The 14,646-nt window shown below is 41.0% G+C and overlaps 1 protein-coding gene across 6 annotated transcripts in view; it reads left to right on the plus strand.

Moving 5' to 3' along the window:
• Positions 1–14,646, plus strand: part of LOC131989545 (receptor-type tyrosine-protein phosphatase delta-like) — a 189,386-nt gene that overhangs the window by 154,487 nt on the left and 20,253 nt on the right. For 4 of the 6 annotated variants that reach the window (XM_059354782.1, XM_059354783.1, XM_059354785.1 and 1 more), the window contains 11 exons: positions 274–467; positions 824–850; positions 1,470–1,587; positions 2,044–2,631; positions 3,064–3,164; positions 3,290–3,546; positions 4,791–4,884; positions 6,836–7,045; positions 8,089–8,249; positions 11,172–11,284; positions 13,920–14,017. In XM_059354782.1, the coding sequence (XP_059210765.1) occupies positions 274–467; positions 824–850; positions 1,470–1,587; positions 2,044–2,631; positions 3,064–3,164; positions 3,290–3,546; positions 4,791–4,884; positions 6,836–7,045; positions 8,089–8,249; positions 11,172–11,284; positions 13,920–14,017 (1,961 nt within the window). The remainder of the gene's footprint in view (positions 1–273; positions 468–823; positions 851–1,469; positions 1,588–2,043; positions 2,632–3,063; positions 3,165–3,289; positions 3,547–4,790; positions 4,885–6,835; positions 7,046–8,088; positions 8,250–11,171; positions 11,285–13,919; positions 14,018–14,646) is intronic. The other 2 variants (XM_059354784.1, XM_059354787.1) reach the window with 2 other exon arrangements.

Raw genomic sequence — 14,646 nt, forward strand, 5'->3', positions numbered from 1 at the left:
CATTTTTATTCCATGTTTTAAAAATCCACTCTACCCATTTTTAATGTTTCAAGATTAGGTCAGTTGTCAGACCTGTTTTTGCTGTTGTTTTTTCCCCCTTACCATTGTTGAAATATTGATGTCATGCAGTGCTTGTTGCAGTTTGCTGCACTTTTGTGATTTTTTGTCACCGCAGCATTTTGCGCTACGGCTTTTGGGCAAGATTTACAAAGAGCGTGAAGGGGTTCGCTATAATTTTGACCTTTTTTCTTCTATCCCATGGTGTTCCTCCAGTTCCTAGTGGGCCACCTCGTAAAGTTGAGGTGGAGGCTGTCAACTCCTCATCAATTAAAGTGATCTGGCGTTCACCGATGCCCACCAAGCAGCACGGTCAGATCCGAGGGTACCAGGTGCACTATGTCAGGATGGTTAATGGGGAGCCCACAGGACAGCCAGTCATCAAGGACATCCTGATTGATGATGCCCAGGTAAAACACCCTTCTCAGCCAGCCACCGCATCTCTCAGACACATAGTACCGCTTTCTCTCTCACACCTTTACATGTGCTACAGCAAAGTCTTTTATTTGGAGTGAAAAAAGTCATGTCATATCAATAATTTCACTCTGCTAAACTCAGTAAATAGTGACTAGTTAAATGTTATGTCACTAATTATAATTCTACTGGATGCACGCATTTATCTTTTACTTTTACAATTCTTTATATCAACAAATTAATTGGTGGTTGCAGACAAACTGTGTGTGCATATGTTCTCACCAGTGATTAGTGTCTCTACCTGGCCTTATTTGTTGTCTCTTTTCTCTCCATATTCTGATATCATAATCAGTGGGAATATGATGATTCAACTGAACATGTGAGTAGTTAAACTTGACAAAATCCCAACCTTGTTTTTCCCTTGCTGTCATCCTCTGCATGAATGGCATGTGTCTTTTGTGCATTAAGAGTTCACGACCTCAAGGTTTTAAGCATTAGCTTGAGTGCTTTTTCAAGTTCTTAAGATATGAAGACAACTATAGGTGGATTATAGGTGGACTAACACTAACACTGACCTAAAGGCTTTAAACAATTGTGTACTTATGAAGCTATTTTATTATACAACACCGGGAGGCTGTGTAAATAAAAATAAAAACAGAATATGTATATTGTGTGTGTGTATATTTATGACAAAACATAAAATGTACTGATTTTACAGTTTCTAATTTAATTTATATCAAAAAAGATTAGGAAATTATTACAATATGTTTTATTTACGTTTAAGACAAGTCCCATCTTTTTTGGAAACATTTGTACGTACTCTTTGTCAAATTATCTATTTACCAAACCTTATCAACACCATCCTTTTCCACTGAAGCATGCCTCAGTTGCTGAGAGAATGTGTCTGTTGTGTTACATCCTACTTTTATGTCTATACTTGCTTGTATTTGCAAATCAGCCAGTGACTGTCCTGCAACTAAAGACCTGCATCTTTACAGGAAATGATCATCACAGAACTGCAGGCTGAGACCACATACTCAGTCACTGTGGGAGCCTATACGACAAAGGGCGATGGTGCACGCAGCAAGCCCAAACTGATCACCACCACTGGCGCAGGTATTGTAACCGTGACCGCCGACAAATCTCCTGTGGTTTTCTGATAATGTACTACAATTTCACTTGAAACTGCATTTCTGCTCTGTAAAGCTGGGAAACTGCTGCCAATAAGGAAAAAAACGCTTAGCAAATATTCTTGTCATCAAGCGTGCAAAGTGTGAATGCAGCTAATTGCTGTCTCATTTAGTGCAATAACTCTTACCCACTGGTGTCACACAGCAATGCTCAAGGCATTTTTATTAGATAAGGGAAAATGTAGAGGGATAGAAAGAAAGATTGGAAAAAGGACACCAGTTTAGCTCTTTACTCACCTCTATTGACAGTGTTATACCACAGTAAAATGACTTAGTTGCACTCACAAACACACCGCAGATCAAACAATAGTGAATGCCTGCCTACTGCAAATATCTCCATATTTATAACAAGTTGTCCATTTCTCCATTGGTACTGTTTTAGTTCCTGACAAACCTCGACTAATGGTCAGTACTACCAACATGGGCACAGCTCTCCTCCAGTGGCATCCCCCAGCATTAACCCATGGCCCCCTGCAAGGATATCGCCTCCGTTTTGGCCGTAAAGACGTGGATCCGTTGACTGTTATTGAGTTCCCTGAGCGAGAGAATCACTACACTACCAAAGAGATCCATAAGGGAGCCTCGTACACTTTCCGCCTTTCTGCGCGCAACAAAGTGGGCTTTGGTGAGGAGACAGTCAAAGAAGTCACCACAAATGAGGATTTCCCAAGCGGCTACCCTCAGAGCATTACAGCAGAGGGTGCCACCACCTCCACCATTCAGGTTAGCTGGCAACCTGTTTTGCTGGCAGAACGAAACGGCCAAATTGTGAAATATGCTCTGCAGTATAAGGACATCAACAGCCCACGCAGTCCTTCAGAACTCTTCATCACCGCCCCGGAATCAACAGTCATCCTGGATGGCCTTAAGGCAGATACCACTTATGATATTAAAATGTGTGCCTTCACCAGCAAGGGCTCTGGTTCCTATAGCCCCAGTGTCCAATTCAGGACACAGCCTTTGGATCAAGGTAGGACCAGTCCCTGAACCTTATTAGCTCTTTCCCTTTTAAAAATCAACCATTCCCTGACCAGCCCCTTCCAACCACAGCAGCTTCCTCTGAAAGCCTCAGATGGCAGAAGTTAACAAAGTATGGAATCAACTACAGGACACTGGTGTTAACATAATGTCCAACCCTTAGTCCCTTTCTAATCTAAAAATGATTTAAGATGGAGTAAGTATGTATGTTTCTTTGTGTCTCGTCAGTCAAGCAAAGGTCAGTCATTAATTTAAGTTGGTGTTGGTAAGAAGGTAAGAGGACAGTGTTGAGTTCAGTGTAGTACTAATTTCAGCCTGGTTTGGAAGGAGACATTCCCCAGGTAAGCACTGTTGTGGGACCATTAGTGTAGATGGGTATAGAAGATGTTTTGTGTCTAAATCACCCGCTCCCCCTTTCTTTTAGCAGTGTTTGCAAAAAATTTTCACGTGAGAGCTGCCATGAAGACATCAGTGCTGCTAACATGGGAGATCCCAGATACCTACAACGCAGCTCAGCCTTTTACTGTGAGCAATTTATAGATAAATCCAACATTTTCATATGTATTGACATACACATTACTATGACACAGAACGTAAGCCTAACGTCAAAACCCAGACTTAACATGAAACATCAACTCATTCGCATCCAGATCCTTTACGATAACGGGCAGAGTGTTGAGGTGGATGGGAAGCTAACGCAGAAGCTAATCACGGGTCTTCAACCTGAGACACAGTACTCCTTTCTCCTGACCAACCGTGGCAACAGTGCTGGAGGTCTGCAGCATCGTGTGTCCACCATGACGGCCCCAGACATCCTACGCACCAAACCCTTCCTGATTGGCAAGACCAACTCAGATGGTATGGTGACTGTGGAGCTACCAACGGTGCAGACAGCTGAGAGAGTAAGGTGAGTAAAGATGATCGTACTAAAGCTGGTTTCTGTTATTAAGGCTCCCTGAACGTCCAAGATTTGAATCATTAAACGAGAGGCCCCTGTCTTTTTGTTAGTCAAATAAATGCATGTTTCTTTTTGTTGTGTTATTGCACAGAGAGTATTGCAAGATAACATTATGGCAGGCTGTAATCTTAAACAGAGTCTTGTACCCCTGACTCAATTTATAAAACTGAAGTGTCGTCTCTAAGTTGATTCGGGTACTGCCCTATTTGTAATTGGCAACGTGCATCAAGTATAATATGATTTGACTGTATAAAAATGGCTCTATTGTTGGATATGTGGCTGGTAAAGACATCACTGTGGTGCCATGGAACTTTCTCTGCCCGATGCTAATGTCTATATTACAGATTATTATTTCCTACTGATGCATTATGAGTAGAAATACAGACGATAACTTGATTGACCTTGTCACGGGTAATTCTTCCAAAACAGAGTCATTTATATTCATCCCTACATTTCAGTGTAATATCCACTTCACCTCAGTCATTACACACTGAAGCAGCCCGACTCATTTAAGCACACTCCTCTAAGCCCTATAAAGTCTCTCATAGCTTTTCAACAAAGCCCGGGTTGTCAGAAGGCCAAGGAGCACATCCGATTGTCGACTGATGCTTCAAACCCATCTTGGGTTTTTTGATCTTGCTGGATGCGTTTGGCCCACTGTCTCCCATGCCAGAGCTTAAGCTAATTAGTTTCCCATTAGCCTGCCACACTGCCTTTCTGGCTAACGCTAGCTTGTGCAGTGTCCAACCAGGAAGCCCAGAAAACTCTGGCAGAGGCCGTTATCTCGACTGCCACCCTGATGAAGGGTGATGAAAATCCCTCTAATTCTGTATCTTTTCTGCGTTTGCAGAGGTTTCCGAATTAGCCCACGGTGGGCCTCAGTGAGGTGTAATCGTATTTCCAGATTTCTCTGATCATGCTCAAATTAAATTAAAAAAAAAACAACCACAAACAAGTGATAAAGAATTGGACAAACTGCAAAAGGCATGATTACGCATATTTTTCTCATCCGGTCTGGTAAGCAGACGAACCTCTGTAATACAGGTCAACATGTGGACAATGTTGTATTTATTTTTGCTGTCGTTTCGTCTGTTCAGCAAACAGTGACTTGCAAATAGAGCTAGTTAACTTGTGTCTTGAAATGTGGTGATGATCTTTAACCATGTCTCGATATGTTACATTTTATTTTTCAGGGGATATTACATTGTGGTAGTGCCTCTGAAGAAGCATGGTAACGGCAAGTTTTTAAAACCCTGGGACAATCCAGATGAGATGAATTTGGAAGAGGTAAGTTTAAACGCGTAGCTGTTTATGATGTATCTGGTTCCTAGCGTACAAAAGTTGAAATATGACATGACAGAATCCAGTAATTTTTCTATTACCCAGTTATTGTACATAGCTTCTTCATATGGCCTACAGTATATAACAGTGTGCACATACCACACATTACTTTTCTCAGAACTGGAAAAAAATAAAAGTAAGTTGAGGCTGTAAAGAGAGCAGGAGGAACAGGAGATGAGGCTCACTGATTGACGCAAATAGCTGGAGAGAGCACTGTTCATATGGAAATGAGAACATGAAGTAGCCATCAAGTGCACTGCAAACTCAACCCCCATCCCCACCTCCTCCTCCTCCTCTTTGTGTCTGTGGTAATTACCTGAAGAGCTGCATCAGGCCTTCATGTCTCTTCTCATTCCAGGCAAAGCTAGGCTACAGCGTGTGCACAAAACACTTGACAACTTTTATATTTAGTCAGTTGAGATAATTCAGAAGCTTCTGTGCATTGCAGGTATGATGAAACGCGTGAGCAAATGAAAGCTTTTTATCATGTAAGCTGTGGTTATATTTTAGGTATTCCTTTTATATGCAGTGTCAAGCATTGAAAGCTATTGGTTCCATGCCATTCCATGCAGCATTTACAGCAGGCTCTGTCCTAGAAATGTGTAGAAAAAGTGATTCTTATGCAGGTTACCAAAAAATTGAAATTCTGACAAGCATTCTTATTTGTGAATCGATTCCTCTGGCAAATTATATCATATTTTGAAACTGAGTTTTAAAATATTTATTCCTATTGTATAAACATCACAATATATCACGTGGTTAGGGGGCAAAAAGAAAAAACACATCATGTCTCATCTGGCATTGGCTTTGCAGCTCATGCCTACAGGCCCATGTCTGTAGCCTTGACCGATTGCCCAAAAGTCGCCCCTCTGTCAGAATTTATTTGTTTGTCAATATTGGCACTCACCTTTTCACAACTTTTCCCAAGGGCAGCTAGATTTAGCCGTGTTGACAGGAGAGATGATTGAAGACATTATCGGGCAGCACCAACAGCCCCGCAGCCAAAACAGAGCACACACAAGAACGCACACACTCTAATGTGAATGACAGGCACACACAGTGCGCACACACACACTCATTGGTGCACACAAGCCAGAGATATGAAATCAGACGCCCAAACTAGCCAAGCTTGATTAGCATAATTATGATCCACGCTTTGTAGTGGAAGTTTAAACTTTAAAGATGGAGCAGACGTGTATGAAGGGCATACTTGATGTGATTCTTTCAGCCTATTAGCATTATTATTATCGTTGGTTGAAGGAGCAGAGGTGGTATTTTTGACTCTAATGTGAATTACTGTGGAGACCATGAATGTTAAGATAAAAAAAAGAAAATCTGTGATTTGATACGTTATAATTCTGTCCAAAACTGGCAGTGACGTTGGAGAAAAAATTGCTCTTTTTTTTGGGTAATCCCTGCCAATAACATGGCTGTTTTTTTAATTTTGAGGATATGGTTTGTTATACTTGGCAAAACGTAGTTTGAAGTCATTAGTTGACACATAATGTAATTTATCCTTGCTTTGCATATCTTTCATTCATATTTATGAAAAAGAGAATTGGAAAATAAATAGCAATGCTAATCAAATCCAGCAAAAATTAATTCTGTCTCTTTTTTACTGTTTGAAGCTGTTGGATAATCCTCAACTGTTTTACATGCTGGAAATTCACACAATCTTTTAATCGAATCACAATCTTTTGTAGTCAAAAAAAAAACCCAGATGAAATAAGTCATTGATCTTTTCTGTAATGTTCTGCCTATTGCAATCAGCATTTTCAGCTCGGCAATCAGAAAGAAATCTAGATAGACAGATTTGGTTTGTGTAGATGTGTTTTCATGTGTGCTGTAACGTGTCTTGATGTGTTATCAATTGTCTGCCTCTTACTCCTCACTGTAGCTGCTGAAGGAGATAAACCAAACTAGCAGAGGCCTTCGGTTCCAGAGGCAGGCAGAACCCAAACCCTATATCGCTGCCTACTATAAAGAGCTGCCCACCGATTTCACCCTGGGAGATGGCAAGATCTACCGAGGCTTTGAAAACAAGCAACTCCAGAATGGCCTGGAGTACATCTTCTTTGTGCTTGCTGTTTTGGAGATGTCTGAAAATGTGAGTCTGCTCTCTGGCACATGAATTATCTCCATTTTATCCACATGTGTCTCATATTATACTTGAGTTCAGCTTAGACATGAGCTCGTTTGCCTCTGGGATACCCCATACTCGTGATCTTGTGGTCTTTGTCTTCAAAACTGTACATGTTAATAGACACAGAGGGTTAAATCCACTACACCTTGGTGGAGGGTCGGAGTTAGTTGATGTGTTACTCTGAGCCCTTGTGAGGCTTTGACTTAGAAATTTAAAGCTGCAGCTGGCCCAAGAAGCTGACCCTTGCTGCTTTGGGGAGAGAACCCCCTTAAGACCTTAGCTGATCGCAAGAATACCACGATAACAGGGCTCCTCTTTAATTGCGTCCTACGTGCGGTCCACCTTATCTCCGCTGCTGCAGCTAGTGTGTATGTGTGCATGTGCCTGTCTGGACTGAAGACCCGAAAGCCGCATGATTAGGCAGCCGCAGGCGTGATGATGGATTTGATGAGCTGCAGGGTCTATAGTGCTGCCTCACACTCTCTCCGCTAACCCTGAGTTCAGGTAGAGCAAAACGATAATGGTGAACGGAGGGAAATCTCTAATTTGCCCACTGAAGCATATATTTTCTTCCCACAAGACCTTTTTTTTATCTCCTCGTAGAATGTGAAATAGTTCAATCAAGGCTCCTGTATAGGAGAGATATTGAAGATAATTTTGATTGGTCAAACTGCAGCTTAGCAGAAATCACAGCAGCAAAACTCTGAATTGGCTATTAATTCAAATTGTTGGTCATGCTGTCTTTGTCAGAGTCCTGTTAGATATGCTTTATAGTGAGGGTAAATTAAAGTCTTGCAGTAGTGCTTTGAATATATTGAGCTCAAATAAGTCTGGATCCATCTGTACTCAGTTCTGGATATTGATACCACTGGCAAGAAAATATCTTAAATACCAGATTATAGATACAATGATGGAAGCAGGATTATGTCCAGTATATACAATCATCATATGAAAAAACATATTCTAGCATGTGATATTGATTAGTGATTTGCTTTTCCTTCGCTCAGATCATGTATGCCACAAGCCCCTACTCCGACCCTGTTGTGTCAGCCGACATCGAACCCCTGCCGGTCATCGATGAGGAGGAAGGCCTCATCTGGGTGGTTGGCCCTGTGCTAGCGGTGGTCTTCATCATATGCATCGTCATTGCTATCCTCCTTTACAAAAGGTGAGAATATTGAATGATAATCTGCACAGGAATCCACCTCAAATGGGACAACTACCATAACACAAATACTATATGCAGTCACCATTATTTCTTACAAAAAAGCACTTAAAATGCATTATGTATGACCATTCAATATTTAACATTCAGGACACCAACACACTACCATGCACAAATCTTCAATTAGCACATTGGAATACAGACACCAAATGTAAGACTTTAACTTAAAGCCTGAGGCATATTGATCTTCAGACTATCCATGACCCTTACTTTCTGTAGCACACACATGCACACTCTAAATCTCAAGCATACAGCTACCCAAACTGTTAAGCCGTCAAATGCAGACACCCACAATCCTTCACACAGACGTGTGCGTTGACAGAAAGTTAATCAGACACATCCATCTACCCCCTGCACGCACAAACACACACACACACAAACACATGTAAAACTGTGGAAAACACTTGCGGTCATGCACTTTCACACTGAATCAAAACAGCTTTTTTTGTCTGAAACCCCCTAGTGGTAGCGAGACCTCGTGCTGTCACTGCTCATCAGTCAAGCGTAGGAGGGGAGATCTTTGACTATCTGCTGCATGTCACTGCATGTGTGTGCAGCTTTAGAGAGGCCCTGGGGCATGGGCAGGCATCCCAGCCTCCGCCCCCCCTCCCCCGTTTACTACTACCCATTCCACGAGGGAGACGAGCTCTAGATCCCGACTCTGACCTTATGATGCCCTCCTGCTTTGCCAGGATACACACATGCGCATATCTTACATGCATGCATCCATACAGATTTTCGTCCTTCACTATCTTGTCTCTTCTCACCTTTTATATAAGGCAAATTTTCTGCAGTCTTCTTTCAAGCAAATGTCCAGTCCTAAGCAGAATTTCACAGTAGTCCTCAAGAAGTAATTTATTGAAAGTAAGATTAGTAAGTGAAGCGTCAGCACAAGATAATCAGTAACAGAACCAAAAATGGAGACAAAAAATACATAAATGGTATTGTAATATAAGAGGTCTGCAGCTGTAATGCTGACACCTTATTGTCCTTGGATGTTATTTATATAAGTTTTGATTTGGATAATCCTAAAGTGAACAAAGATAGTGTGTGCGGGGGGCTTCAGGGGGGAGTTTCCATTTGTGGCAAGCAGATTTACACACCGATTTCCAAGATGGTAGGTACGACGATACGTTAGGGAACATTCAGTGCATAAAGATATTTGTCTTGTCAAGATCAATTTTTATGTGACCCAATGCTCCTTTTGTGCAAAACAAAGGGCAACAACCATGTAATGTTAAACTCAGGGAAAGAATGTGAGAATAACAATGTGCTTTGTCACAGAGAGACATAAATCAGTATAATTTGTGCACCTACACATTGAATAATTGAAGTCAGCTCGTGTCTGCTAGCAAACCAATGGTAACATGCATCTTACTATGGTATATGCTTACATTCATTCAAAATTATGATCTCAAATGTTTGCCGTTATAATATCCCATGCATCAGTCTTGAATATGCATAATTGTTGATTTCAATAAATGTAACAGTGGTAGGCTTATTCACAGGAAAAGACAGACACAGCAATTAAGAGTCAAGAGATGACTTTTTATGCTTGAACAAGAAGCAATCAGCTGAAACTGCTTGAAATAGCAGAGATACAATGTACAAATCTTGGATGCACCTGGGAAACTGTAGTATTTGAAACAAAGAGCCCCAAGGCTGCATAATTGAGCATAATTTCTGAAGTGAAGCATCACTAATCTTGCACGCAAAGCAAAAGGAGATATGATTGGTATCATTTGTCTCTTATAAAGTTAATCATTCACTTATTCTATAGAAACGTTTCTGGAATTCTCCATTATATAAAGCCAAAGGTCTTACCACCTAATGTTGTGTCGATATTTCTTCCCTTGCTGACCAATGGAGCAGCAAACCAGACAGGTAAGAGTGAGAGAGAAGTAGAGAAAAACTAACTCCCTTTAAACCCCTTTTCTCCCTCAACTTCACATATTAAACATAAAACACACAGAAATTGGTCGCCAACTGGAGTTGATGTCATTCATGAAATCATGCTATGTGCTTAATCAAAATCAACATCTGTTAAACACATGTTATGTGCTGTTAGCAAAGGGACATTATTTATATGGCAGCTGTCAGGAGGCAATTATTGGGAAACCCAAGCACAAATGTTTTCATTTTTACCTCCTACTCCTTCTAAACTTTAAATTCATAATGTCAAGATATCCGCCATATCGTCTCTACATTGTTTATACTGTACTAATAGTGACCTCCTATAAAATGTTTTCCATGTCAGTGACCAATTTTGTGTTCATTCTTATGAATAAATAAGCCACAATTCTTTCTATGAAACAGACACATGGCATCTTGTGTCAGAGGTAACAACGTTGTGCACTAAAAATATATAAAACAAGACTCTCTACAAATAGGAATCCTGCATTTAAAAGTGGAAGAGGAACAAAGAAGCGAACCCACCAATACAACAAAATGCACTCCAGTAGTAATAGCCCAGCAGTAAATTATACCTTTGTGAAGTGTGCAGCATTTTTGTTTGTCTTGTTTCTTTATATACAGTAACAGGATGAGGTTACACGATACACGATAACTATAGCTTCAAATTTACTATCAGTGACGCCCTATCTGACACTTTCACTGAAAAGTGAACATTAGGCTTCACTAAAGGTAGCATTTACTGGTTACGGGCTATTGTATTAGATTGCTTTATACTGTGAAGTGATGATGTTATTTAGTCCACCCCCTGTAGCCTTATGTACTGTAAGAATGCAGTCCTGTCATCTCCTTAATTACATATTTGCCTGCAATATTTATTAGAACACGAGACAAGATTTGAGGTGATGCAGTAAGAGCACCAAAAGAAATTCCAATTTGCTCTTTGTTCTGCAGAAAAAGAGCAGAATCTGAAGCTAGGAAAGGCAGTCTCCCCAACAGCAAGGAAATGCCACTGCATCATCCCACTGACCCCGTTGAGCTTCGACGCCTCAACTTCCAAACGCCTGGTACGTATTTCAAATAATGCCACTGACGTCCATCTCATCCATTGTGAATTTACAACTGAATAAGCTTTGTGAAAGGAATGCCAATGCTACTGATGCTTACTTAAAGGACAATGTCTATTCACAATTAGCTTTATATCAAATCTTTTCTTGGTTTGCATTCAATGCTGACATTGAATCCTCATACCGTAACATACTACACATTATCTTTGCGGAGAGATTGGCATTGCACAAGTGAGCAGTTTGCAGGTAGACAGTGGACAGGTGCTTAGAGCAGGCACAAAGGGTCAAAACTGACAGATTCCTCCCCAGAGACACTTCTCAGTGGAAAATGAAGAGGCAGAAATGCAAGCTTGACAGTTTCATGGCAGCTGTCGTCTTCCTCTGCACCTGGGTTATCCAGGTCATCAAGACTTGTCATGCTTACTCAGAATAGCGCAGTCCTGCATGGATGGTATCCTGCTGCTAGGAGACAGGGTGCAGTATTGTGGAAGGTGAGGGAAATACAAAAATGTGTCATGGCTCTGTGTTCCATTTTGTATGCGAGCCAATGGATAGCAACGGAAAAGTGGTGGCAGGCTGTAAACACTAGTGTTTACCCGCCCTGACCTTTAGTGCTGAGGTGAGTGGTGGTCAGTGGTCATGCCTTGGCTCAGTCATGTGGCCTTTCCCTGCCCGGGGAAACGATGGAAGTCACAGTCCATTTATCACCTGGAAAGGAGGTATGCATCTTTGCCCTCATCCTGGCCGAGCGAGACACACTTAACTGCCGTTTGAGTTCCTCTGGCACCAACTGCTTTGGGGACAGGTGTTCAGAGACTGCCAATAATGTTGTAATATCAAAGCCATATTTTTCAGGTCAGCTAGTATGAAAGGAGGATGAATTATCCCTGCAGGCTCATTTTTGAAAAAAGATTTTGCATATTTATGAAAGCTCTTCAATGATGTTAGGACCATTACTGGCTGTTTCATCCTGGCAGAGGGGTATTTTTCCTTTTGGCTCAGAGTGATCTCAACCATCCTCCCACTATTTCACTCGCCTCTCAAGCCATCATCTTTCCCCCAACAGCCTTTCTGAGAGCTGGTATCTTGGCTCTCTCGCTGCTCAAAAAGGACTAAACATTTTTCCCCGACCACGTGACCACTTTCTCTCAATTCCTGAAGCATTTCCACATTAGACCACCTCTCTCCCCTACTCTCGCTACCCTTTCTTCCACCTCTTTACCCCTCAATGGACATTTTCATCTTAAGGATGCTTGATATTTGAGCGACGGAGTGTTGGAAATGGTACTTTCATTGTCCCCTAATGTTGGAAATGGATTTTGAGCAGTGGGCTGCAATAGAAACACCCTTTGCCGTCTTTCTGAGAGACGTGAGAGTGGGTGGGAAAAAAACAAGGCAGAGCTTCCATTAGCTAATGCCCACTTGTGCCAGCAACCAAAATGAAACATCACCTCAATGGAGAGAGAGAAACTGTCATGCAACTGGCGTGTCAAAATGGCACCTGAATTCTCAAGTTTGTTGGATTGCGGCAGCATATATAAAAGGGTGTCTTAGTGAACATCAGCATTGTTCAACCCGACATTTTAGATTGTTTCCCTTCATTAGAGCTCTTGAGCATGCTGATGACACACCTCAACTACCGAACATATTCAACAATGTCAGTTCTATATTGTCAAAGTCAAGTGAACTTAACTGCACACTATGCAAGTAGCATATCACTATGTCAGCATCCTCAGGTTAAAATGAATGTCAAATAATATCCTATGGTTGCTTGACTTTGATTTGTGTGGCTAGGATTTTCATTCCCTGTATGCTTTCTTATTTCCATGAAATACGCATGGTGGCATAGCTAAGCTTCTAGCATGACGATTTGTATGTTACTAATGAATGTACCATTTACAATACACATAATCATTCAACTACTTCTTGTCACATTATACCCTCTGTTTGTGAAGAAAATAGTCATCACATTGCTAATGACATCTGCTAAGTATTTAATTACACCGCCGTTTCCTCCACAGGTTCAGGTGCGTCCAGTCACCCCAGTAACCTCCATTTGTCAAGTTAGTTGGTCTCGATTATGCATTTGACATGATTTGTTTTGTCTTTTTTTTTTTTTTTTTTTAGCTTTAATTACCTTCTTTTCCTTTTTTCTGCCTAGTCTTGTACTCCCATCCCCATCTAATCCATCTGGTATTAATGCTATGACATCACAGGAGGCGGAGTTTAAATATGACAGCCTGAAAACATGTCATCACTCAAAGCAGACATCAACATCTGGCTAACATTTTGAATGTTTTCTGTTTGCTTTCTGGGATGTTTGTTTGTGTCTTTGTCTTAGTGCCATGCTAACTACCCACCGCAGCTTTCTGTGTGAATAACGTTTTTCTCTCTCAATAGGGAGAGTCCCAGTGGGGCAAGTGTGCTCGGTGACTTCTCATTGGCTTCTGTGTCCATATTCTCTATATGAGCATGGCCACTGCTTTGAGTGAACAAACTAGCCTAACAAGATCCACTCTTCCATTCCCCCTGTTAAACACACATGCTGCTTATCTAATGATTCACTGTTGGCTTGTGCTTGGGTGATGCCCTCTTACAAGACAGGTCACTGACCTTCAGTCTATTTGATTGACAGGTATGGCTAGCCACCCTCCAATCCCAATTATGGACCTGGCAGATCATCTGGAACGCCTGAAAGCCAATGACAACCTCAAGTTTTCACAGGAATATGAGGCAAGTTTTAGAAGTTCCAATATGGATTCAGCAATTGTACTATATAAAAGTGAAATTTGTGTTATTGTTGTTGTTTTTTTTCAATTAATTTAGATAATTAAATCTCAATTATACAGTGACTGCATTGGAAAGGAGTGGTAAAACACTGAAATTAAGATGCACACAACTAAGAAAATTAGACAGCATTAGGGTTTGTTTACCAACTTTGTGCAATAATCCAACTAAAATAATATGACATTAACTCAAAGGCAGCACTACACTTTGCAATACAAACGTCATAAATGGAACACCCATACACGACATACAGTGTCCTATAAATAGAATGGTATTCACTATGGCTTATCCTTGAGGAACCCAATTGTGTATTGCTTTACTGATGGGAGTGAGTAATGCACTCTTAGACTGTTTCAAAGGCTACAGCTCACTGACACTTGTCTTTGCTTTAACCTCATTCTGGGATGTATGGCCACTATCGAAATAAAAAAGGCATAATAGAACAAAGGTGATAGTTTTATTTATGTATGTATGTATGTGAAACGTAAAAGTCCTTCAAATTGAAGTGCCCTCAAAACCCCTGTGGGCTGTAGGTAGACAATGAGAGTGCTTCCTTCATTTGGCTTTGCATTGTA

This window comes from Centropristis striata, chromosome 17, assembly GCF_030273125.1.
Source record: "Centropristis striata isolate RG_2023a ecotype Rhode Island chromosome 17, C.striata_1.0, whole genome shotgun sequence".
NCBI classification, from domain to species: Eukaryota; Metazoa; Chordata; class Actinopteri; order Perciformes; family Serranidae; genus Centropristis; species Centropristis striata.